We start from the raw sequence: 27237 nt of genomic DNA on the forward strand, positions 1-27237 counted from the left end.
GTTAGCTTTTAATACCGCATTTTAGATGTGAAGGAATCAATGATCAGATTGATTTCTATGATCGTCATTGAAGAAGAAAACTCAAACTGTACAGCTAAAGTGCTTGTGAAATATCACGGACCTCCCAGCTCTTCAAACCCCAAGCAGCTCTGTAATTTACATAGGCTTCCACAAATCTACAAAACATTCCTCCTATTTAACAGTCTGAAGTGCACTCTTAAAAATAAGCAACACACTTTTTTGGCTTCTGATCTGTTTTTCTTAAGCTTTTAGGGAAATAAGAGAGAAAAACTCTCCCCATCATCATATAAACGGCACTTAAATAGTGCTTCCAGATGGATAACGATAGCTATCCAAGCTCCTGGCCTGTTGGAGGAGAGGATTTAAGAGCAAGACAAGAGATTTAACAATGCCGCTGATAAAAATAAAAAAATAAAGTTAAGTAGAAAGCACCAAACACACAATCTCTAAAGGGCTATTTATAGTAAGAGTGTCTAGCATTTTTAAAGACCCACGGCTGTGGATTCCTATAAAATATGGAGTTGTGGTTCTCAGGACACACTGTCCTTCACGTGTTAGATGTTTCTCTGCTCCAGCATTCTTGAACCTAATAGTTTCCTTACCTCCTCAGGACAACAAAAACGGCAACAGAAGCGTGTTAATCACCCGTTTAATTAAATTAGGTATGTGGAAACAACCGAGACGTGAAGTACAGAGTGCAAATCCTGAGGACTACGACAGAAAACGACTGGTAGATCCAAAGATATGTCTTACAACTTTTAGATGCGTCACTTCTCCAACACACCTAAATCGAATGGCTCGTTACCAGGCCCCTGCAAAGCCGAATGACATACTGATGGGGGAATTCAGCCACTTGATTCAGGTTTTTACATTTTTGTGGTGAAGAGATTAAGAGCCGCTATTTGCTTATTTTCCTCCAGATTAGTTTGCTAAGACTTTTGAAGACGTCTGCGACAAAAACTTGTGACATAATCCAAAAAATATGGTTTAAGAAACAAAAAGGACCTTCTAAAGTGAACAAACAATGTGCTTGGGCCGGCCTGTGCTGGGTGGGCCAGGTCCTGTGGGGTTGCTGTGGCTCGGCTGAAACAAAGTTTCCCTTGCAGACGGTGCAGGTTCCAAGATTACAAAAAGCGTCAGATAAAGATTTGATGTTGGACAGATTAGGGACACAAAGTGAGAAGATAGATGAGGGGAGAATGCCGCCATTTTTCAGTCTGTTTGAATAAGCAAGTATGTCTGTGTATGGCTGCCATCGTGTTGAAAGAAAAACAGCATGCCTCCCTGACAGGCTGAAGTACAATTTTACTTATTTACGCTGGTATGTCCAAACGTGTTCGGTCACAGTTGTAACTGCGTACATATGAAGATTATGAGCATAATTCTGATCATGCGCATTCATATACAGATCCTTGGGGCCTCTGGCAGCTCAGACGACGGGTCTGAGCATTAGTAACGAAAAACATGTGCGTTCCAGACACTAAACCTCCTCCAAGCTCATCTTCTTTTGGCCAAACTCTCTTGTCCTCACCTCAATCTATCCGTCTTCTTTCTTTCAGCAGGCTCTCTAAGTATGTGTGCTGCACAAATGAATGTGGAAATAATTCTGTTTTGATGAAAAGGAAGTGATATATGCATATGACATTTGGCTTGATTACAAGTATTATTTGGCCTTCCCGTCCTTTGTGCATTACACAGTCTCGCCCTGTGTGTCCTCATAATGTCTATCATATCTTTGTATCTTTCCACCTTTTCCCTTACTCTTTGTCATGAAGAACATGAGGTCACTTGGTGTTAGTTCAAACAATGACCATAATGTGAACCAGAATCTGAAGAAGTACCAAGAGGTGAAAGCTTAATGTTCGAACTAAGATCTGCAGATTGGAAATGAGCGAATCGGGTGAAAAACTGTTTCCAAAGAGGAGCGTTTCAATCTCTGGTGCACTGAGGAAACAACTTGAGATCATAATTGAAAGTTTGACCTCTGGTCTTTTTCTTATCATTAAACATACCAGATCACAGAAAAGCTACGCTAACTGCAACCCTTCTCAATGAGTAAGTTGTTGTTGAAATTTTATTTTCCGTTGAGCCATGTTAGCCATTCATTCAGGCTGCTATAAAAAAAAGGAGAAAGGTTTCAGAGGGTGCTGGCTTAATTCAGTCCTTCTACTAATTTCACCCAGCAACAGAAACGAGCTCTTGGCTAAGAGAAGTCAATTTATACCTGCTCTGTACCTGAAGTTTATGAATCGGAGAATGACGGAACTGATCCGTAGTCGACTTCAGTAGGCACCAGAAAGGCTGAATGGATAAGCAGCTCTATTTTCTTTTTCTGAGCTGTCTGGCATGGACCATGTTGACTTTTGCAGCTCTTTGGAAATCTTCAAAATTAAGATAATGGCCTGTAAATAACCAGAGATTATTCATACCCCTGGCAGATTTAGATTTAGAGTAATCTTTTAATTTTGCCCACGTTTCTTTTGACTTGAGGTAGCATTAACGTTTTGGACCGGTCTGGTCAGATCAGATTTGACTCTGATAATCTGCGGAGGGAACCACAGATTAGGGTTATGACAAAGAGACCTTCCAGCCTCAGTGGCTTGAAGCTCAACACGAAAGATAAATCATCAAAATAACAGTGGAAACATGCAGCAAGATGTTCGTCAAATATACAACAAACATTTTCCACTGAATATTGAGAAGTGTGTAAATTAGTTTGAAAATGCCAGATTCTAATATGGTGTAAATGAAAGCAAATGTAAAAACTGATACTCTGTATCGTTTTACCCATTTGTAAAACAGAAAAAAGGATTGTTTTACACATATGATAAAAATAATTTTCACAGAGTCTCATCTGATTTATATTAAGCAGAAAACTTATTGTTTAAATGAAAACTTTAAATGAAAATCTGCCAGGGATGCGGGAGAGTTTGGGTCGAACTGTTCGTTCTCTGAAGAACACAGCTGGAAGAATCAGTCATTCATTATGCCAATTCCTAAAAAAAAGATGCTGAAGACAGATCCGTCCATCCATCCTTCAATTTTCATAAACATTTTGTCTTTATTCACTTTATGCAACACCCATTTTGTTTGGCATTGCTTCTGTTGCAAATATACGTATTTAATGACTTATCACAACAAGAAGCCTAGAAAAACTATTTTTAGTGCCTTTTTAATTTGTCTTTTTTTTTTTTAAAGAGAAAATCTTTTTGAAATTCAAATATAAAAAAGATTGAGCCTTAAATCTCTGATTGGTACATATTTAAACCTTTCACCTTCAAAACAGATCAATGATTTATGTCAAGGTTAGAAACGGTCACTCGAACGTGTATGTTTCACCAACTTTGAAGCCCCCTGAAATGGAAAATGTGGACTTTGAATATTTAAAAAACTCACGAGAGGATCTGAAAGATCTGCTGTTAAGATTGGATTAAAATCAACCTTTTCAGCATCAACTCAATCTGCTGTGTTCAAAAAGAGAGACCATAACATGCTAAACGAGAATCTTAGTTCATCAACTTGATCACTGAAGGTGGTTTTCTCTGTTGGGTTTCATAGCAAGACAATGATTCAGCACAGACTGCAAATGATCAAGGTTCTGGTGTGGCCTTGTCACTCTCCTAAGCTCAGTTCAATGGGAAATCGGTGTAGGCAGCTGAAGTTTATAGTTCTTGTGAATTGGACTGAGCCAAAATACCACCAGAGATGGGCTGTTACACTTGGTGACAACCTACAATAAATGGTCTTATGATGTCCTTGCCAACAAAGATTTTTCCACCATTTTCTAAGTCATATTTTGCTTCAGGATCAAACATTTTATTCAGCGACATGCAGAGACGTAATAAACTTTCATTTAATGTGATTTTCTGGATTTTTGTTTGACGCTCTGTCTCTCCACATTAAATTGAAGGTATCATAAATATTTGAGACTGTTCCTTTTTTTTTCAAGGGAGTAAACTTATAAATTCAACAGGGGATAAAGTAATTATAACCTGCAGTGTTTTAATGGAGCTCCATCTTCTCAGGCCAAACTGCATTTTTGATCTGCAGAAACTGCTGAAATGTAAATGTTATACTAAATTGTACTTTGTGGATTTTAAAAGGTTTATCATTAGAAAAATGAATCGCAGTTAGATTTTAATGAACTCCCATCTGTATCTGCAACCTGATATGTATTCAAACTTTACTTTTTGTAGCTAGCCTGTGGCAGAAAAACAAAATAATCTGAGCTGGAGTGAATTAAGTACATTGAACTGAAATAAATGTCACTGAATTGATCAAGCAGCTGGTATTTTGAAGGACGCAGCAGGAACTTTTCTGGTCCAGGGTTTGAGAGTTTAAACTCGGATCAAAAGCTGAATGCACATCAATCTAATGGTCAATAGAGAAATGAAAGATTTCTCTCACGTGTAGACTTGAGGAATCCCTTTATTAATAGAAATTGGCAAAATATTAGAGATACAAAGATGATTTTCACTCTGGACTTCAGGCTGACATGCTGAACAAAAACACAGACTCTATTGTAAATCCCTCTCCTCTCCAGACACATTTCTTACATCTTAGAACAAGGTCCTGTATTGGTGTAATAAAGCAACCACCAACAGTAAACTCCGTGTATCATTTTAACTACCTTCAAGTTGCCTGAAAGAGACAAGAAGCGTACTTGCAACAGCCAACTTCTTGTAATTATGCCGCAAGTGCTGGATCCACCTTTGCTCGCAGCAACACAGGAAAATATGCAATGTTTAACAGCTGTTTATAAGAACAAGGCTGCAGCTTTCGGTGCGCTGTCAAAGCGGAGAGCTGACAGGCTTCACAATTAGTGTAACATTTACAAGGTTCTGCACGAGCTGTGGTGCAAATCACTGTAGTCACGCTCCTCACACATCCAGCTGCTGTTCTCTGCTACAGGCCATGCAAGGTGCACATGTGGAATGCAAAATTGTTACATGGATTATGCCTAAAATGACTGGCAGCTCTTTATGTGCATGCAGGTATCCACAACAATGGGACTCTGAATGCTGATTAAACATTGAATCAGTTTTAGGTTTTCTGGTAGCAAATTGTTTTATCAGGCTTTTTGCTACTGCACCAACCAAACACCGACGGATCTGATTGAGCCTCAGTGAGGTTTGCCAACAGGTGATCTGCATGTCTGTACAGCTAGAAAAACTTCAGGTGTAGGCAAATCCACACCAGCCAATTGAAACCCACGCAAATCTATTCATGCCACCTTTTCACATTTTGTTGCATTGCAGCCACATACAGTACGTCAGTGTATTTTATTAGGGTCTTAGCAAATAATAGTGCATAATTGCGAAATGTTACAAGAGTTTAGAAAGTTTATATAGATAAAAAATCTGAAAATTGGGGTTTGTACTTGCACTTCAAATCCAAACCCCTCTAAATTAATAACAATTTAGTCTCAGAAGGAAGCTGGCCGTTCTATAAAAGGCCTCAGAGGATTTTCAGAAAATACTAGTGAAAACCAATGAACACAGCAGACAGAAGAGGGAGAAAGATATTATGTTTTAAAAAGATTAGATTATAAAACAATATTCCAAGCATTCAGTCCTTCATCTGAAAATAGATTTCAGATGATGTATAAATCATCTGCAAACCGAGACATGGCCGTCCACCTAAGCCTGACTGACTGGGAAAGAAGTGCATCAATCAGTGAAACAGTGAAGGTCAGGAGAGCTAGTCACAACTGATTGGATGGAGAATAAACATAAAGAAGGGGTAACTCTGATAGAAAATTTGTGAGATGCTGCACAACACGAGACACTGGGGTTTGGGAAGGAGTATTACCTCCAGCAAACGTAAACATCCAGTCAGAGCTACACTGGAATCCTTTAGATCAAACATTGTCCTATGCAAAATGGCATAGTCAAAGCCCAAATGCAGTTGAGGATCTGTTTTAAGAGAAAAGTTTATGTTTAGTGACGCTCCATATCCAAGTGGACTCAGCATGCGCTATTGTGCATGGAAAAATTAGGGAAGAAAAAAAGTCTCTTTGTGTCTAAAGCTGGTAGAAACATTGCCTCTAAAAAAAACCTGGAACTGCAGCAAAAAGTCATTCAACAAAGTACTGACCAAAGGGAGATGAAAACATGTGCATGCCACACTTTTTAGATTTTTATTTGTAAAGCATGTAAAAACAAAGCAAAAAAAAAAAAAAAGATTCCTTCTCCTTGTCAATTATGTACTGCTTTTGTTGGTCTGTCACATAAAACCACAAAGCAAAACACTGAGGGTTGTGGTTGCAAAGTGACAAACAAATGAAAACGTTCAAGAGGTTTGAAAACTTTTGTAAGGCATTGTAAAGTGATGATCTTAAGAATAATCCTTCTGATGGATTTAAACGTCCTGCTGATTAAAACCAGCACTAACATTTGATTACTGTGCTGCTTTGGAGCAGAAATAAAACTTTCATTAAGCCTTTCCCTTGAATTCAAAAGTCCGTAAGGCCTTAATTACCGCTCTGATTTTTCGTCATAGCTGGGATTAGCATGGATGATGATTGCCAATGCACAGATCCAAAAGTGCAATGATTAGAAAATAAAAACAAGCTTTTAATACACTTTGTTTCCTATTTTCTCACAAAATTCAACATCTTCCAAGCGCACCGTGCAAGGAGAGGGGTGGGTCGCTCGAAAGTTTGAAATATTTCTCCAGGAATGCTCTGCAGCAAGCAGCCAAAATCAACTTCCGCTCCATGCCGGATATTAGCTCATTTTCACCAAATGGCCCTCTGGAAAGTCATGTTGGAGGACGGGGTGTGGCGGGTCCTTCTGTAACCCGCTCTGTGTGTAATCAGGACTACAAGATTATTGCCTGGTTCCTTATCTTTCTAAACACACTGAGGTGGGCTGAGATTGTATCAGCTGCGCTTGGGGAAATTAACCAATAGCTAAACACCACTAAAGCACCAATATGGGCGAATACTAAAATACAGAAGGGAAAATATTTACAGTACAAGTATCGAAGAAAAGGGCCATGCTCAGTTTCAACAAGAAGGTTTCCATATATTGTAAAGCTCTAAGATTACAATAACACTAATCAGTGCTTTGGCACCATTGTTTGGCAGCTGCAGATGACTGTTTGCATTCTGACAACCATCAGTTCCCTAATGCTCCTGTTACAGCAGAGGTGAAGGAGCGCTGGCACCCACAGTGCTCCCACTCAGGATGCACTGAACAGCTGCGAGGCCAGAAAAAACAAACTCACACCAGGCAATAAGAAAAACTTGGTGACAACCCCAAAGACCCGTTCGCCTGCATCGGTGAACCCCTGGGCAACCTGACGGGATTGACGTCTACACATTAGGCTCCTTTATCAATTCAATAACAATACATCAGATTTCCTTCCTTTCGTGTTGCAAGTTATGGAGAGAAGGTTTCCATGTTGATTGTCTGCGTTGTTGAAACTGAGCAAGAAGGCAACATTAACACACATCTTCCAACTTCATAATCTTTAACGGCCGTAACATGCATCCAAGTAAAAATAAAAAAAAGTTTCATAAAACAGGAAAATGATTGTATAAACCTCTGAGACTTACCTGGTTTTGGAGGCTTTCCTCCTTGTCCTGTTGGGGGGGGGGGGAAGCATGGTTTTTGTGAATTGCATAAAATCTTTGGTACAAAAATATTTTATTCTGCCAATACACACAATTCACAAGTTGATTTAGTTTGTTTACAACTGATAAAGATTTATGGCCTGTTTGCAGGCCACAAATCCAACATCATACCTGCTGGCAGCCCTCCGTAGCCAAGGCTGCCCGTTCCCACTCCTCCTGGTACCAAACCGCCGGTCCCAGCTCCTCGGCCTCCACCGCCATAACCTCCTACTGCTGGGTTCAAACAAGCACATGTGTGACTGCAATCAGAATCAATACTAAAACCATGCTGAATTTTACATATCACAATGACAACAAAAATTATATCTGACTTAACTATTCTGAAGAGAACAACTGTCTTGCTCTGAGCATGTTAACAGGATTTGCGGTATTCTTTATTCATTCAGTTTTTCAGGAACTATTACCTGTAAGTTAGGATGTCTGACCTGGTAGGAACCAGAAAAACGTGTTTGTGGACACTAGCGTTGGGAGCCGTCCACTAAAGAAAAATAACCTTCAGGGTTTAAGTTTTCTTTGGGACTCCTGAAACAGCAAACTGGCACCAGGTGGGAAGAAAGACTGCAGCTATTGTGGCTGCAAACGCAACAATTTGGGTGTAAGTGGAATCTGGAGAGAATATGGAGAAGGGCTTTTGGTTGACCTCAATAAAGTTCTGGAAAACTGTTGAACGACTCAGAAAGGGAAAGCAGGGACCAGCTAAGGGTCAGTATTGTTTATGGCAGCAACTGTTGACGCTGACAAGCATTGTTCTTAGGTAATGGAAGGAGCACTTTTAGGATCTTCTCAATTCGGTCATAAGATCCTTCTCAGAGGAGGCAGAACCTGATATTTAGTTCCAGTTGTACTCGGAAGTGGGAAATTACAACTTCCCAGTCGGGAAAAAATCAACCGGAACGCCCTCCAAAGTTTCCCCACTGGGGAACTGGGCGCAACTCCCAACTACCCCCAGTTACGACGTGTAAGGTCGACTTCATGTTTCAATATGGCCGCTCCTCGCAACAACGGCAGTAAGATGTGGTGGAAAACATGCTTATTTTACAGGACACACGTAACAATGCCTCTAACGTTAATGTAGCGCTTGCATCTCTAAACTGAACTAATCAATGATGTTCATAAGAGATGCTGCGTAGTCGCTGGGCGTCGCCATGTTGAAATTTCGACTTCTTAACTAGAACGCTGTTACCTTAGGTCTGACGTCACACCCAACTCCGAGTTAATACTGTCAGGAGAAAACCTCTCAACTCTTTTGCCATTGGACGGGTTACAAGGTCGTTAAAAAGCTTCCGAGTGGAAAAGTCAACTCCGATGGAGTGACGAACATTGTGTTTTTAATCACACACTAGTCCTAAAACGTAGCGTCGGCGATCCAGCCAAATGTGCAGTGCCGTAATTCTGCCACACTTTGCGCTATCTAAAAAATTCCAACGGTTTCTGAAAGGAGAGACGTTGCGCTTTCCAGCCAATATTGGGTTATTACGGTAATTTCACCCTCGCGGTAACAGGGAGTGGCATTAATCTGAGGGGGCGCTCTTTTAATAGATGGTAAATTGCGAAAATAACTCGCTAGATATTGAAAGTTCCAATAGTTCCAAAGTTGTTACTGATAAATGGGCAAATATATTTACTCACAGGACATTTAAATTAAGAACTGCGTACAATTAAAATAAGCAAATATAGCGAGGCGGAGATTTTAAATTTAGGACAGTAAAGGTTAAGAAGGGGGACCTGAAAGTGTTTTCATAAAAAGAATGAAGTTTTCTTCAGCTATTAACTTCTCAGGCATCCAAAATGCTGATTTAAAACCTTGCATCACTTTCTAGTTGGTGGTTATTTGCGTCTTGAGTAATTTATACTGAAGAGAGACTTGTAATTGGTCCTTAATAATGTTCTAAAATAAACATATTGCAAAATGAATGTTTCTTTGCATCATTTTGAGTTGAGTGAGTAATCTACCATTGGTAAGATTAATCAATGTCTTGAAAAACTCTTTAAAACTTAAAAAAGTAAACTATCCTTTTAGCACAGTGGTTGTCTGTGGATGCTTGATTTATTCACTAACACTGCAGTAAATTAGTTGTAGATTCTCAATATAAGAAGTAAATCTAAGGTACTTTATGATCTGAACAAACCATTGACTGCTAACAGGACCACTTCTCTTCACAGCAGCAAACTGTTCCACCTTGTGTTTGTTCAACTGCTGAATGTTCCAACAAACATAAAGATGTCAAATGTTCAAAGGTCACAGCAGTCTTCCTGCAGCCGTAGCTTTAATATTTTTTGGCTTTCAAAAGCTGCACAGGGTCAAACTTGTTCAGCAAATGGGAGCTGAAAGCTGGCCAGCTCTGTATCATGAATACAGAGTGTGACCTGCTGCTAAATTGAGCTGTGCTGCAGACTTGTGAGTGATAGATGTGTGAAGTGACAAGCAGCAGACAGAATGTGTGCAGCTTTGCAGCAAGCCCAGTGGAAGCATTGACCACTTTATTATCAAAATAATGAGAATAAAGAAAAGCATATTTAGAGTACCTCATAAAATATGCAGCTTTACATTTTAACTCATCTAATTTAAACCAGATTACTAAAAATAATGGTTTGAGATAGTAAATATCCTGAATCCAAAGTCTCTTCCACTTACCTCCAGGTTTTGCTGGTTTATAGCCTGCAGGACCACCTCCAGCTGACCCTGTAAGAATCACAGATTCAAGTTAAAAATTTGGAACAAAACCTAAATACAGACATTTATTTTGGGTTTACTATCTTCAAACATCAAAATCTTTAACGTCATACAACTCAACAGGGATTTAGAAAATTAAATCAGCTGCATACATGTTGTACCTCATGTTTTCTCCTCTACAGTGGTTTAATAGCCCTCTAAAGACAAACAGATTAGTTTGCTGGAGTTGTTTTCTGTTACCTGGAAAATAGCCAGTCCCTGGCAAAGGAGCGCCTGGTCTATATCCAGAACCAGGTGGCACATACACACCTGCAACACACATCGAAAAAAAAAACCTTTTAATCATCAGTGTGCTGTATGTCAGAATGAAACTTTATCAGGCAGTCACCACTTTTCTTTTCCCCCCATTTCCATTCTAATAGTTTTTATTTCTAAACAAGAATCCCATTTATTAGGCAAACATTCTCAAACACATTCATCAGCCTGGAACCGAGTAGAACCACTAAAGTTTGTCCTTGATGATCACATCTGGGGCTCATCACAGCTGTGATGAAGTGCACGGCGAAAGGTGAAAGCTGCTGGAGTCGGAGCGAAAGCAGAACTTCATGGATTTTCAGAAGAGTCCTGTTGAATTGTTCTCATACTGATGAGGCACTGCAGCTTTGGGTCGAGGAATTTGCAGCAGCATCCCGTCAACCCCCACCTGCGTTATCCCCCACAGCTTTGTCTCTGGCTGGAACTCCTCAGATGATCGCTCGGGACTCTAGACGTGATGGCCTCATGTGTGCAACGAACACCAACAGCAGAAGAACCTCTGTTTTTTTTTGCAAAGAGGATTAAAAAGAATTACTGGTTGTTCTGGGACAAATAACAACTAAATCCGATGGGACGGGTGAGCTAATGCCTAAATTACAAAAGTATATTCTGAAAAAGCTGGTTCGTATCAAAAAAACACAATGCAAATGAGAGAGCTAGGGCAGTCGGACCACAGTGATTATGCCTAATGGCTCCTACATGTGCTGGGAGACCAATTAATTTAAACCACATGTCAAAGGCGTTCATGTGTTTATTAGAGAAGACTGTGTGAACTCAGTCCTTCACACTGGCTGTGGCCGTTAGGGGAAGAACATTACAAGGCATTACTGTCTGGTCTACCAGCAGGGATATTTATGACACCTAAAAAACGTAAAACCTACATAGTTTGATTAAGTGGATTCCTGCCTTAGCACATTTAAATCCAGGATGGCTACGAGTTTTTCACTAATGAGATGTGTAATATACCTTCGGTTAGTGCCATGATGAAATCCCACATTGCTTTATTGGACAGCTGAGGCTCAGGAAATGAAAAGAAAGTGCCATTGAGAAGGCATTCAGCATGAAAAAATATGAGCCATCTTCTATGACGTGTGAAGACGTGTTTTTATAATGAATGAATAAAAATGTAGAAAGGATGAAACTCCTAAATCACTGTCAGCTTTTACAATATTTTACAAAGCCAACATGTAAACTTAAAACCCTTCTTCAGAAACGAAAACAAGCCTTTTGGATTCATGTCCTGCAAGACAGAAAGATAGTTCCACATATCGGTGACAATGTAGTACCTGTAACAGCATTGTCTAGAAAAATTATTATTTTCTTGATAAAATATGTTAACAGGACGAGTGGTTGTGTGTCAGTCCACAGAAAAATGAAAATGTGAGTGCTTCTGCATGAACAGGAAACATGGGGGAAGCTCCATGAAAGCAAATGCTCCCACATACTTCATTGGAGGAAACTCAGTCGACTTAATCCAGACGGCGTGACGAAAATTGCATCATTTTTGTTCACAGAGAGGCATCCATCTTCCAAAGTCAACACCGGGCCTGGGTTGAACGATAAGGCACATCTTTGTGCAAAGAGTTGTGTGACTGGTCAGAAGTTTGTTGCTATGTTTAGTGTGGAAAGGCGCTCAGATTGCAATGTTGATGTCTCAGTTTAACCAGTCTGCTTCCACTGTCTGGTGCGTGAATCCACAGGGGGGCGTGAATACGTTTTGAGGAACGATTATCAAAAGCATTGAGGAATTATGTCAAGTTTTTACAAGACTTCGCTAAATAACTTCAAAGACTGTCAAATGGCTAAAAAAAACTCCTGGAGGAAAAGTGTGGCGCTCTCTCAGTGACCGTTTTGTAAGAGCGAAAGGGAGGACTCAGGGAGGAAGTGGGAACCCTGCTGGACAGGAGCCTGATGTCCCCGAAGTGGCCTGCTCCATGTGTGCTGGTGACTTTATACCTTGAGCAGCACTTTGGCTAGCTGTTAATGTCTTAAAATGTAAAACATCTTGCACTTCTCAGTACAAAGCATCAGCTGATGTTTATTGTGTTACATCAATAAACATCAGCTTATTGATGTTTAATAAGCTGTATGTTTTTGCTCTTCCTCATGATTCTTATGAGGAAGCGAACGTTTGATAGAAGATGCCATTCAAGTATTTTAACTACTCTTCCTTCAACCACAGGTGTAGCATTAGCAGAAAGTTATGTTACTGTGGGGCAGTTTTGCCGTCACAAGTAAAATATGGATTGAACATATGCAGAGAAAAGTGAGACTTAACAATCATTGCATGGCTCATTAATACGAAGTATTCTGGTGACAGATAGATGAAGTGCTGCCCCCCATGGGCAGCAGAGTAACAACGCTGGTCAGAACACCGTTATTGCAACATCTAACCTGAACACTGCCAGAATTTTAGTGTTTTGAACGGTTTTCGTCACAGTCGTTCACTATTGTCATAAATTATAGGCACACTGGGCTCACCACAGTGTACTCAGAGAACATTTTCTTCTGACTTCTTGCTTCCCACTTGAGAAAATTGCTTTCTCAAATCTGAGCTGCAGGCTTTTCTATCACTCCTTATGTCTTGGGTGGACTTTGTGATTTGGGTTGATCCCCGAGTTAAGCAATGGAAGCATAGCCTCATCACTCTTGGGCACCTTTCAACTTTTTTACACCTTGTTTGTTTTTTTAAATCTTGATTTCTGTCATAGAGCTAATGTAACTTTAATGAGCTATAAGCTGCAAAATTATACAGAAAAACTGATATATGCCCTATAAGAAAGAAAACACGCTGGGATGCCATTGAAATGTGCTGATGCACCAACGATCTTTCGTAAATTGAAAGAACAACAATGTTCCTTTATACAAAGCAAATATGTGGTCACAATCTAATCGGAAGGACATCTGCTCATGATCATGAACAAAATCTTTTCTTCAGCAGGGAGCCAAAGAGGGCTTACAGTCAGCCTGATTACGTTGAAACCGGGAGAATGTGGCTTCTCCGAACAGACGTGTTAATGGCAACAGTTACAGTGACAGCTGTGCATGATTTCATGAATGAGCAAATAATTTAGAAGATCAGAGAGCTAAACAATGGTAGAGTTGCTCAAATTTCCCGTGGTTTGGCCTTGCAATACTGACCTAAAAGAACTGAAAATCCTGCAGACTAAAAAACTGAAACTAAAACAATAAATGTAACATCTGTGAGAAATGTAATATCTGTGTTTATGAGCATCTGACATTTTGTCCTTTCGAATAGATCATATACTGTATAGTCCTTAACTGACGACTGGTGTGGAGTGATTGTTCTCATTTTCGCTCTTTCGTTTTACATTCAAAAGAAGGATTTCCTGTCTTGGCAGGAAAGTGGAAACTTCGAGTCTGTGAGCAGCACTTTTTCCTTTAGCTTAAAAGCCATGTCTCGCTGCTGGGGCATTCTTACAGAGTGCATGAAGTTCACAAAGATGGCAAACGCTGACTTTTGTCAGGAGAAGAATTTTAAAAAATTGTCTCCTGATCATTTTAATTCAAGTCACCATGCACCACTTGCATTCCTGGAGAACTCAACCAGGTCACGGGAATAAGCTGGAATGTGTTTCAGGGGGTAAAACTATCCAGGAAAAGAGATCAGATGATGCTGAATTTATGCAGGAGTTAACTCAGGTCAAGAGTTTACTGTTTGAGTTGTAGCTAAGTTTGACAACTATAAAGCTTCACAAATAAGAGACCAAAATGACTTGAGTCAGTCACTCTTGATTAAAATTATAGTAAGATTTAAAGTAAAATTACAAGTGTTAAACATTGTTTCATCTGTTATGCAGTGGCATCATCCTACTCTGAACCATTAAAAAAAATCTATCTTTGCTTAAATACACATATGCTTTTTTCCCCCTCAAAATTATCCAGATTTATTGACACTCTTTGCAATTAACATTTCTAAAACTCATTTTGCCAGTAGGACAGAACTTCCCCTGCAACATCTGTCAAAATTAACAATTTCTCTTTGCATAACATCTCCAGATGACAACGCATTTTTATTTTACTGTCCTAGTGTTTCTCGAGACTTTGCACTGTAACACGTTTTAAATGGCCTCTGGAAGAGAAACAGGTCAGATCTGCTACCGTGCTTCACAATAAACCTAGAGAACTTTTCCAACTATTTCTCCTTTGCTTCACCCCTCATCTAATACTGAGGTACCGAGGAAGTTACAGGAGCAAAGTTGTTGTCACAGTGTTTCTTGGAAAAAAGACAAACCGTCAGCTTCAATTTTCTCTGTGTTCTGAAATTGAACTAATTTTGAGGAATATTCCCTTCTTTCACATCTAAGTGTATTCTCTATGATGCACTATGTTTTTGGTTAAGTGAGTTGAGAGTGTATTGAGATGACGATGGTGTGTGCTGAGGGTTGTGAAAAATTAAACAGCCTTCTCTAATAGGTGTTTACATGATGTCACAGTCTCCTTTTTTTCTTTTTTTTACACACATAATGATCATCATTTTGGACCGAAAGTAAAACGCTTCATCACAGATGTGCATTTATTGCTGCACATCTCTGTAATGCCACCGAAATACAAGATCAATACCAAACAGTGTGACTTATTTTTAGATGAACATGAGTACTGATGGTTGATGTTCTAAATTTTGTTATTGCAATTTCATACATGTAAACTAATACACAAGTCTAAACCAAGTTACTTCATTCAGTTTATTGCAAAAACCAGAGAGGCAAATTTAGGAACAAGTGCTATTGACTCTAATGGTATTGGAAAGCTATTGATTTAGATTTTTTTCTAAATAGAGATGAAGTTCACCAAAAAGGATCAAAGAAAATAAAATTAATTCTGCCCAGCTGTATGCACATTTAATTCTGATCTATGCCATGTTCTAAATGTCAGAGTGGAAAACAGAGAGACGATGTGTTTATTATCTGTTTAGCTGGCAAAATAATTTAGCATTAAAAATAGATGATTTACTACAAAGTCTAACTGGAACATTATTTTATGGATTATATGGGTTGCTGCACCCAAAGCTAATGACTGAACATAAAAATGTTTGGAAATTTTAAGTCAGAACTTGTTTTGTTTTCGGATCAAACTAAAGCCAATGATGTGTTTTTCCACAGTACCTCCCATGTTAACAGCAATTTTTACAACCCTTCTTTGTGTGTTTTAGTTCATTTACAACAACCTGGTGAGTAATTTGACATTTCCCCAATCCTTGTGCTGTGGTTGTTTAATGGTTGACTGCTAGGGATGACAATTACTTTCCCTGTAGGGATACAAAACAAATTAATGTGGGTGCAAACGAAGTATACATGGGGAAATAAAGACAGATGGTGGTGTTCTGCTTGAATAAACAGTTTACACAACATGATCGTAATTGACAATTTGGTCAATTTTGAGGGAAATTGCTGTGAAATGTTTTTATCACTTCTTCAGATTCAGCAACACAACTACTCACACCATTGAATTGAATACATGTGCAAGGAAATCACAAACACACAACCTATCAGAGTTTCCATGTATACAGAACTGTGAAAAAGATATTTTGCCCTCTTACAGATTTCCTCAGTTTTTTTTGTGTTTGTTTGTAAAAGTTTCATATCAAACAAATTTTTAACACAAGACAACCTGATCAAATACAAAATACTATTTTTAAATCAAAATGCTTTGTGTTAAGAGAAATAGAGTTGCCCATACCAATCTGGCCCTAAGTAAAAAAATAAAATAAAATATACCCACTTGTTACATTATGTGATTAACCACATTTTTTGGGTTCAGTTCCTGTAGCCACACCATGTCCAAACTACAAAACTACATGACCTGTTCAATCAAAAATAATTTAACATAGGCAGTGTAACCACACAAAGTAGTCTAAAAAAATCTTAAAATCCAACACCTTCATACACTGATCTACAGAAATTGAAGAACAGATAAAAAAACAAATCACTGACAGTTATCGTTCTGGAGGAAGTGAGAAAATATGGAACAGTCATAAATCTTCCCATGAGTGGGTGTAAAAATCTCTCCCAAATTTTCTCCAAGAACAACATTTAAAGCACAGGAGTTTTCACCTCCTTCTGTTAAGAACAGCGTCCACAATTCAATAATAAGAAAAAGACTGCAAAGACGCTATGCATGAGACAGTTCGAAGACAAAACCCAATGCTGACCCAGTGCAAAAAGAAAAGCAAAAGCCTGTCAGTCAATTCCTTAAAACATCTTGCTGATGATTCTCAGCATTATTTGGGAGGTTTGCTCCCTGTTGCCTCTGACATGAAACTAACGCAGTGGTTCAGAAACAGAACATCATCCTGACGGGTTCAGAATAGGATTCTATAAAAGTCATTTAGATGTGATTGCCCCTTGCGTACAGGAAACTCTTCAGTGAGGTTGGGAGCATTTCCTCATATCTCACTATTGCCCAATTGGCCGCTGAATGAAAACCTTTCCTCCTTAGCACTTACTGCTTTCTCTCTTGCAGATGCATTGTTTTCCAATCTCTCTTTACCTTTCGAACTGATTTTGTGCTAAAACAATTCATTCAGGATTTTGAAGCAGATAAGGATTGTTCTTAGTCTCCCGGATTTCTTCATCCATCCTCCCGTTTTTCAGAGCACAGCCTTTAAACCTGGCACAACGGATGTAGTCTTTAAGCACTGGTTAAATAATGGCATAGCTGTCATTAAGGATCTTAAGGATTAAGGATACTTAATGCAACTCCAATCAAAAATTTGGTCTCCCTTTAAGCCACTTTTTCAGATACTTGCAGGTTTGTGATTCTGTCAGGCAGCACTTCCCTCACTTTGAAACCCAACCTGAGCAGCACAGCTTTTATGAGCTTGTAAAAATGCCCCCTACCTCTAAAAAGCTAATTTCTCATTTTGTTAATTGTTTCAGTTCGACCCCACCTTCTAAACAAATAAAAGAGGTCTGGACTTCCGATAGGTGAAATTTCAGATGAGTCTGTCGAGAATTAAAACCTGATCCATCAGTTCTAGACTGCAACTTATTCAATTCAAAGTTATCCAACGGCTACACTTTTCCAAATCTAAACCATTTCTCTGTGTCTCACCAACTTGTGGCAAATGTAAATCAGATGATGGGACTCTGGACCATCTCTTTTGCTCCTGCCCTAAACTTATGGACTTCTGGTGCAAGACATTTCGATTTTATAGAAATGTTTATGGCAGACATCTGACTCCTGATTTGATAGTTTTGTGTTGCTCTAAATTTTCTCTTGCTCTTCCCATGTATGTACAGCAAGCTCTTATGTTAGGTTTGGTGGTAACAAAGCGGTTTATCGTGAGGGAATGGAAATCCTCCACCCGTTCTTGCTTCAAAAAAAGTTTTAATAACATGGTGTCCTGTCTTTATCTTGAAGAGATTAATTACTCTTTGTCAGACAACCATCATGAGTTCCTTGATGTTTGGTTTCCTTTCGAGAGATATAAAGAAAGAAATGGGATAAAATGATTGTCTTCACCATTTGGATTTGGTTTTTATTGTTATTGTCATTATCATATTTCTTTTTACTTACATTGTTTTATGGTGCACTGTTTGAAACACATTGTTTTCTGAACTGCCTGTTGCCCCCTTCAACTCTCTCTTGTGCTCGATTAAGCACTCTGGACAGAAAAGTTTAGATTTTTATCCTCTTTTATCTCTACACCAGCAGGCTGACAGACTGTTTTGACTGTTTGGTCTTGTTTTTTATTCATTTATTTGTTTATGATGTATTGTTTTTTGTCTGCTTTGGTTGTTTAAGTCAGAGAAATTATTAATAAAGTATAAAAAAGAAGAAAGAAATCATTCCAGTAGTCAAACATGGTCATGATAATGGGAAGGTCTGGGGCAGCTTAGCTGCTTCAGGACTTGGAAGACTTTCTGTAGCATCGGAAATTATGAACTCTGCCAAAGCCCAGCTTATTCTTAAGGAGAAAGTCCCAGTATCACCATTTGAGACCTTAAGCTTAAGCACACTTGGATTATTCACCAGGATAAAGGTCAAAAGCACAGCGGAAACTCAACCCTTGAATGACATAAAAGAAAAGAAAAGTGTAGTGAAGGTTTGGTGGTGGTGGCTTAGTGTGTCTGGATTTGAATGTGGTTGAAATGCTGATATGAACATAAAAAATTAATCCACGGTGAACTGCCACCATACCCCACATTGCGAATGAATGAAAACAATTATGAAAAAAAAATAGAAACGTGGGACAAAATTTTTCCAAAGTGATGTCAAAGCTTTACTCCCAGTTTTCCTAAGCTTGTCATGGTCGCTCTATCTGCCAACTTTGTCACAACTAGTCATAAGATTTCAATGACAATTATTTTTTTCTCATATGATTGGTTTGGATAGCTTTGTTCCTTAATAACTTTAATCAGCATTTGAAATCTACATTTTGTGTTTACTAATCTTGTCTATCTGACATTAAAAATGCAATGCATATGTGACACATAGGCCATGTTGACGAAGTAGTCGAGGTTAATTAATACTGTTTTGTGTTTTTGTGCTTGTGTTATTTACTAGTTGTGTCGCAGTTTGACATGGTTATGGAGGGGACCAGTATCGCTCCGCCGTTGCTAGGAGACACGTTTGTGGAACGGAAGTGTTTTTTTTTTTTTTTTTTGGCTGTGTAGTGATCCTACTTTGGTTACTTTGGTTGCGTTCACATTGCAGCCTGAAATGACCCAATTCCGATTTTGTGTCAAATCGAATTTTGTGTTTTGCCGTGACAGTTCACACTGCCAAACATATGCGACCTGTATGTGTTCTGTATGCGTGAACGGGCAAACGACCTGAAAGTGTCCCGCATGCGCAGTAGAGGGCGCAATAGCGTCAGCGTTCTCAGTGTTCTGCCAACCGCCATAAAAAGAAGAAGCTCTCAGTGTTTGTGGACGTGAACATGCTAACAGTGGAGCATAGCTTACATACTGTATTTGAAGTTGTTGTCCGGCCGGAGCAGCACGTTAACAACTTAATTCTCATTATAGAGAATTATAATGAGATTATAATCGTGGTTGTTGTTTTTCTTCCCGCTTGCGCGTATCAGGACGCAGAATAGTGACGTTTGTCGAGTACCAGTGACGTTCAGGTCCGGATGAATGTGACCTGAACGTTAGGTCGCATTTGCTTGCTATGTAACACCCCGGCATTATTGTCTTGTCTGTTTTGTTACGCATTTGTGTTGTCAATTTAGCTGTTTTGTAAATCCCTTTATTATCAATAATAATAAAAAAAGAATTTTTGTTAAAAAAACAAACAAAAACGTTAGGTCGCATTTGAATCGGATATGTATCGGATATGCAGGTGGCCTGGGTTGCATTCGAAAAGAATCTCACCTGTGCTGTTCAAACAGTAATGAAAAGATCAGATACAGGTCGCATTACGTCAAAAAAAATCGGAATTGGGTCACTGGAGGCTGCAGTGTGATGCACAGCCGATCCGAGGTATAGTGCAATTAGGTAACCATGCTAGCACCAGACTCAGCAAAGCCGACCTACTGTCACCTTTGTACTATCGACATAGTCAGGATGAAGCAAAAACATGTCAAATGCATCTCACAAAATTAATTTTATCCTACGTCACCGTCTCTCTCTTGGTCATGTCCAACCTTGTCTCTGCTTCCCTAAAGCATTGAAGTAAGAATCAAAGACAAGGCACAGATCCTGTAACTGTGCCTTCCAACGAACTGAGTGAAGCTTTTCCTCTAGAAGCTGACAGGGAATCTTTGCAAGATTAGGCAAGTCATGTCTTCTGAATCAACAACAAAAAACCCAAAACAGAATTGTTTAAAGCCACGCACTATGATAACCGTTCACTATGAGAAATCGCTACAAGCTGGTGGAACAAACAGTTCAAATGTGCAGTGATTAAGTTGACAGACTATTTAGAGGGCATCAATAGCTCTGTAGAAGGTTCCAGTTACTGGCATTTATTCAGCCAGAAAAAAAAAATCATGATAGTGTTCACATCTTGTCATGTTGTCTCTAAACTTAAAAGATCTTGGACATCAATAGTGCCTGAAGGAGAATGAAAACATTCCCGACAGGAGCCAGTCCAGACTGCAGCGAGTCTGCTGCTGATAGATCACAGCGTGGTGAGTTAATGTGCCTCTTCTTTGAGGAAGGATTTGGCACAGACCAACTGCAGACCAAACACATGACTGTGAGACGTTAAAACTGAATTTATCCAAGCCTAAGCAGTAAACGCTGTGCAGATAAGTGTTAGATGCACTGATAATGATGAGGGAAAACAATGTAAACGCCCCTCACGGAAACATTGTCGTGACAGCGACGGGTTCAGGAGGAGAAATCTGGGAGAATTTGAGACATTACAAAGTTGTCCATTTATTTTTTGAAGGGACTGGATCGGATTAAACAGACCACGTATTAAAACAACCGATCCATTCATAAATCTGTGGTGTAATCCTCGCAAAACCTTTCACAGCAGTTGTAATAAAAAATTTGATAAGAGAAACTTTTAGCCAATATGTTAGCAATCGCTTCTGGCTGAGATTTTGATGTGAATCTATAAATGTGGATGGAAGTGTCCCTCCAAAATAGATAGCTCAGATGCTTTTAAGTGAGGTTCAGCTGAAAGATTGTTAGAGCAGTCGACAGATCTCTATTTATCATCCTCATCTGTAGTCACAGATTAGTTTCTGCAAGAGCCTAAAGTTGATTATTAGTCCAAATGGAATGAAGATGCAAGTGGATTTATATTGCCAAAACAACTTCTGTGACCAGTTAGTTAAGCTGTTTGCATTTTAGAGTTGGGGCTTTGCTGACTATGAGCAGCAAAAAGCCTTATTTTGTGCCCTCACTTCGTATAAAAACAGATTTATTACGAGTGACTGAAGCTAAAAACTTGCCAGATTTCTACCATGTTAAAAGCTAAGATAAATTAAATCTCATGTTGCATCTAGCATTTGGCTTTGGTTTCTTTTTGCTCTTGCACGATGCTCAAGTTGAACAATTTTGAGGTGGGTAACAAGCTCTGACTCCTGAGAAATGACCATATAGTTCCACTCTTACGTTACAGCAGTTTAGTCTGGGAGAAACCAGTCTGGTTTTATAAAAAGTGAGGATGTTAATCTAGTCAATTATGGAAAGTGAGCTAATAGCAACCGAATCCTTACATGAGTACTTCACTTATGAAAATCCGGGCTTTACGTACAAAAGTACTTTCACAATAACAAGTGGAGTTGAATCAGTGCTTGAAACCAAACAGAGTCATCCCTAATGTGTTCAGAATGAAGTCATCATGCTACAAAATCACACAAAGCCACTCAATATGAACAAATTAAACTGCTTTAGTGGATCAAGCAATAAAGAAGCAAAATTAAAACCTCACTGTGAGAGAACAATCTGGGTTTTTATACGAACTTGGGCTCGGTTGGTCTTTTTCTTTAAAAGCAGAGCGGACCTGTTGAGTGATGGGACCCATACAGTAAATGTCAGATTCAATGAGCTTTAGTTGGCCTGTTAGCTTGGCAGAACAGGGGGAGCGGAGCCAAAGAGAAGCACACAACATGCTACCAAAAAGTCCTGGAGCATCAAGGTAATCGTTCAGGTACAAAAGATTTACAATTACTTCATGTTTTTGGACCGAACAGGCTTGCTCACCGGTATAAAGAGATATTTTCAACAAGCTTAATAAATGCCAAACAAATTTCACTGATTTGAATAATAAACTGATCTGGCGAGAGCCAAAGGAGACAAATTGACTTCCAGCTGCACTTACAAAAGCTTACAGAGCAGTGCTCCGTCAATGGAGAATCTATTTCCCTGGTTTCATACAAACAGTTGAGCTAGGAACTGTGAATGGGTTTCACTAGCGCCAGCAGTGATGCAAAATGAATGGAGGTGCTGAGAGAAGTTGACTGGTGCAGCAAGACACACAAGAACCTGACTAAACTAAAAACTAAATACGTAAAAGAGAGTCTAAACCACACGAGTCAAACTCCAGTCCTCGAGAGCTGGTGGCCTGCAACTTTTTGATGTGGACCGGACTTTGATGTCTCTGGTCAAAAGTAACGGCAAGACGCAGAAATGATAAAAGACCCTAAGAATCTCAACACAAAATAATGAACTTGCACACAAGCATCTAAAATAATCCAAAACAAAACCACCTGAGACAAAGATGTGTGGATCGCAGCAGAAGACGTTAAACAGGTCCAGACTGCAGCATCATGCAACCACCGCCATGTTTGACTGTTATTTTCTGAAACACTATTAGAATATTTTCTCAAAAGCATTTGGGATCATTTACATGCAAGATCAGTTTTGGTTTATTACCCTTTTCCTACTGAGAGATGATTGTTGCAGAAAAAATGTGGTTAACTGGTTAATAAATTGGTTAAGATGGTTTGGATAACTTTTTCCCTCTTCATGAATAACATCTGAATTTGAAAACTGTATTTTACTTTTACTCAGTTTATCTTTGTCCAGCGTTAAAAGTTGCGTAAAGATTCCATTGTTCCAGTGTGACAAAAATAAAACAAATTAAAATTCTGCAGTGTTTCAGGGAACCAGCAAAACAGACACTGAGTAGCATGGGAGGGGGCACATACTGTATATTAACAAAAAACACGCCAGATGTTTCCTCCAAGACTATAACTCATTTATTCTTGTCGATGGAAAGCTTTCAGACAGGCCTGGCTTCACACTGCAATTCTGAATTTCTCAGACATAAAGAGGTGTTTTCTGGCCAGGAGCGTTGAATGGGTGTGTGGGGTGTTAATGAGGTTCATGTTACTCACAGATAATTTACCCTTGGACCATGCACAGAGGCATTTTTGTCAGGTTAAAGTGCACACACAGATGGATCTACTTTAAACCTCGCAGAAATGTTTGATAGAGATGGATTCAGTATTCGCTTGAGATCAAAGTTGTGCTCCAAAGTCAGTATTGAAATGTTTTGGCTCTTTTTTTTTTTTGTGCCGCATATTTAACCTGACAGCAGCTCAAAATTTAAACTGAAACATGGAATGCAAAAGACGAATGTTGTACAAGAGGGCGAGATAAAAGAGAGACGCCGCACTCTTCGAACTGACAGCTGGCAAATTATTCACCACATGGACTGATTAAAATGGGCAACTGGAGCGAGGAGAACTTTACTGTAGGTTGCCTAAATATTTATTTTGGAAAAATTACAACATTTCAGAATAAAAGGAGCTGGGACACTGGAGGACAGGGAGAACAAACAGCTGTGACTCTTAAGCTGATAAATAAAAAGAAAGAAAGATGGGATTCACGGCAGCATTTATAGCTCGGATGATTAACATGTTTTCCATTTGGAGGTTGAATAACTTCAAGACTCTCGGCCAAAACACAGACTGAGAACCAATCAAAGCAACGCAAACAGAGGAGGAAAAACAAATCTGGCGAGTTGAATGACAGTGGGAGGAAAAGGCATGCTCACAGTCTCGCTCTTTTCTTCCTCTCTGTCTAAAACAGATTAGGCGTGACTTTGAGCTGCACTCGAAGCCACTTTCTCATATCTGCAACAACAGACTATCTAGTCAAAGCTTTCTCTGCGACCCTCGCAGTGAGCTGATCCACCCAGGGGGCTCGCCGGGGGTGTATTCAATCTGTGTGTGGTTTCTCTGAACAGAAAGAGAGGCCAGCTGGAAGCTTCTGGGTCTGACATTTTTTAAGGATGGGGTCTGGGGCCAAGTGAACATACACATGCACATGCAAAGGTGTGTGCAGGAGCCAGTTCAGCTAAGGGAGATACAATAAAATGCTCAAACCCACGAGAAACGAGCCTGAGTAACGAACCAACGCAATAAAATTCAGCTCTAGATTGCACAACATGACAAGAGGCGATAGGCCAGGATTATTATCTGGTGCAGGAGTCACTTTTAGATCCAATAACAAGTTAAAATCTTTGGATGCAGACGTCTGGTCGGAGCAGAGATCTTCACTTTTTTTTTTTCTAAAACTGCAGCAACAGATATTTGATGCAAACATGAAGCAAAAATAATGACACTGCCTTTTATCAGCTTGCTACTGCTGATCTGTCATTTTGAAAAATGCATTTCCAAAAGCACTTCCATTAAACTAAAATCAAACTTTTATTTCACAGGAGAATACATTAAAGTGCACTTTCACAAAAAAACCCCCAAAAACCAATAATATACAAGAGTTCAAAATGAAAAGCTTTAATTTGATCACCTTAAGCTGTAAATGTTTGTTTAAAATAATGCATAAATTGTGCCTGTGCTAAGTCTGTGACTGATGCAGCATAAATTCCTACAGAGTTCACCTGTTGCACACTTACCTCCTTGAAGAGAGGACTGAATCAACGCTAGGAGGACGACTCCACAGACGAGCAAGAGAGTGTTTCTGTTAGCCATCTCTCTCCAGAATGCACCACCCCTCTCCCGATCAGCTGGTTTTATTCTCTCCCAGCTAATTACCTCTTCCCCGAGGTCTCAAAGAGCGGACAAGTAGAGTGAGAAAGGTAAAAAGATACGGGGGAGACGCTGTGTCATTACAAGAGGGGAGACGACTCTGCTTTTCCCCCCCCCGCTCTGAGTCTGGTGTTGCTGTTTTTATTCTGGTCACTGCTGCCAACTGCTGAGACGCGGCTGCCAGCGAGGAAAGAAAAAGAAGAGGGAAAAAGACACACACACACACACACACACACACCCATGCACACCCCCGCACTCTCTGTCTCATGCACGCACACACACACACACACACACAGGCCCCTGTGCTCCCAATCCACAATAAATTGAACTGTCAGCCAAACATTTGCATGGATACACAGAAATATCTGTTCGAGTCAGATTGAATATAAAAGAAGAGCAAACTGCATACCAGAATAACAATTCGTCTGTTATGGTACTCATTACCGACTCCTGACAAGCAGTAAGAAAACATTTTCTTACAGTTTTTTTCTTTTTTGTTTTTACTACAAGTGACGAAAAATAAAATAAAAATAAAAAAACACTGAGAACAAGGCATTGCAGTCTGAGCAACTCCATAAATAGCTGAGAGAGGTTTAAAAAATCCCCAAAAAGAACACATTTGGCAACAAACAGTTGCCACAAAGCAAAACAAAAATAGAAATTGCATTGGAAATCTTGTAACAGCAAGCGATTATATTCAGTTTTCCCAACAGAACATTTGATGACAAAACATGTACCCAATTAGGTTTTACAGTCTTCATATTCTCCAAATCATTAAATAATCTGATGCAGAGATGGCTTCTGATTCATTTCACAGTGTTTATGCCCCCTGGACTAAAATCAGTTTCACTTCCAAAAGTGAAACATTTAAACCTCCAAAATTAGACTAGATTATCCTGGGTTCTTTAAATGAAAACCTGTGATTTGTGATGCCATTATTCTGCAGCTTAAGCGCTTTCCTTGGCATTAAACCACGCAAATTCCATTTAAAACTCACATTTTAGTGGCCGTTTAGGATAATCAATGCTCATTTTTGAGTAGCTGAAATGCAAACAGCATTTGCAGCATGTGTATATATACCAGCCATGTAAACACGCATGTGGCGGGGTTTAGTGAGGTGCTAAGCAAACGCTAGCTACTTGACTCTGTTTTGATAAGACCTGTTGATAATTTTGGTCGTAACTTATTTCAGTGCCCTTCCAGTAAACCGTGTAACATAGAACCTTACACTGCTTTGACAACAATCATAGAATCCATTCTTAACATTCCTTAGGTAATAGTTTACTTGGAATAAAGTGGATCATTGTAATCCAGCTGTAGTCCACTAACTAACCAAACAGCATTGACGGTAACCCAGATCCCAAGCTGAAGATGAAAACCAACAAGAACACCTGCTTTGAGTAAATGAGGAAACACTGAGGATGATTTGTGATGTCCACAGTTAAGGAATTTACTCTGGAATCACAAAGACACATAAAAGTGAGGAGAAACTCTACAAAGACATCATACGCACCTCACTCTGTCTTGTGGTTTGAATTGGCAATGGGAAAATAACTGTATTATCTCAAAATATTAGGCTGGAGTGTAAAAATGCGAGTCCCAAGTTGACCAAATACAGTATGAATATGAGAGCCTGTGAAAGGCACCAGTGACTTGCATGGTGAAAACCTTAGTTGACGCGTCGTCGCTGACAGACCTGTCAGTGTCCATCGGGCCGCTCTCCCTGGAGGCACATATTTAGGATTTCAACTCAGAGAAGGTTGAAGAGAGGTCCTTTTTATTGGCGAGAGCCGCAGCCAAAGTCATTACTCTCTCAGACACAGACCTGACGGACCAGACTGTTGCATGCGGCCTAATGGGTTCTGCTTTCCAAGACACACAGCATCCTTCATACCGGTGACGTTCGCCGCATTAATGTCCACATTACCTCATGTTTGTTTCATTGAAGTTAGCTCAGGCATGTTGACAACGTCAGCTGTTAAAGGTTTGCTTTCACGTGAATGATGAAGCTGTGGATGGGCCAGATTTTTCAGAAATTTGTTCCATTTTTTTCGGCCACTGTTGTAGAATGAATTTGAGCTACTCTTTATCTATCGGTGCACCTTGAGAAATCCTACACCTGAAAAATGAATAAAAAATAAATAAAAAAAAACAACAACATCAAGAAAG

General features: G+C 39.4%; 1 protein-coding gene across 19 annotated transcripts in view; it reads right to left on the minus strand.

The window, feature by feature from the left end:
• elna (elastin a) overlaps positions 1–25232 on the minus strand; it is a 67142-nt gene extending 41910 nt beyond the window's left edge. For 15 of the 19 annotated variants that reach the window (XM_032545950.1, XM_032545941.1, XM_032545949.1 and 12 more), the window contains exons 1-5: positions 24936–25230; positions 10575–10643; positions 10296–10343; positions 7772–7873; positions 7583–7609 (exon numbers count right to left, since the gene is read on the minus strand). In XM_032545950.1, the coding sequence (XP_032401841.1) occupies positions 7583–7609; positions 7772–7873; positions 10296–10343; positions 10575–10643; positions 24936–25011 (322 nt within the window). In that variant the 5' untranslated portion in view covers positions 25012–25230. Of the gene's footprint in view, positions 1–7582; positions 7610–7771; positions 7874–10295; positions 10344–10574; positions 10644–24935 lie in introns of all 19 variants that reach the window. The other 4 variants (XM_032545948.1, XM_032545936.1, XM_032545953.1 and 1 more) reach the window with 3 other exon arrangements.
• Between the last annotated feature and the right edge of the window lie 2005 nt (positions 25233–27237).

The sequence above is a fragment of the Xiphophorus hellerii genome, chromosome 18 (genome assembly GCF_003331165.1).
Source record: "Xiphophorus hellerii strain 12219 chromosome 18, Xiphophorus_hellerii-4.1, whole genome shotgun sequence".
Classification (NCBI taxonomy): Eukaryota; Metazoa; Chordata; class Actinopteri; order Cyprinodontiformes; family Poeciliidae; genus Xiphophorus; species Xiphophorus hellerii.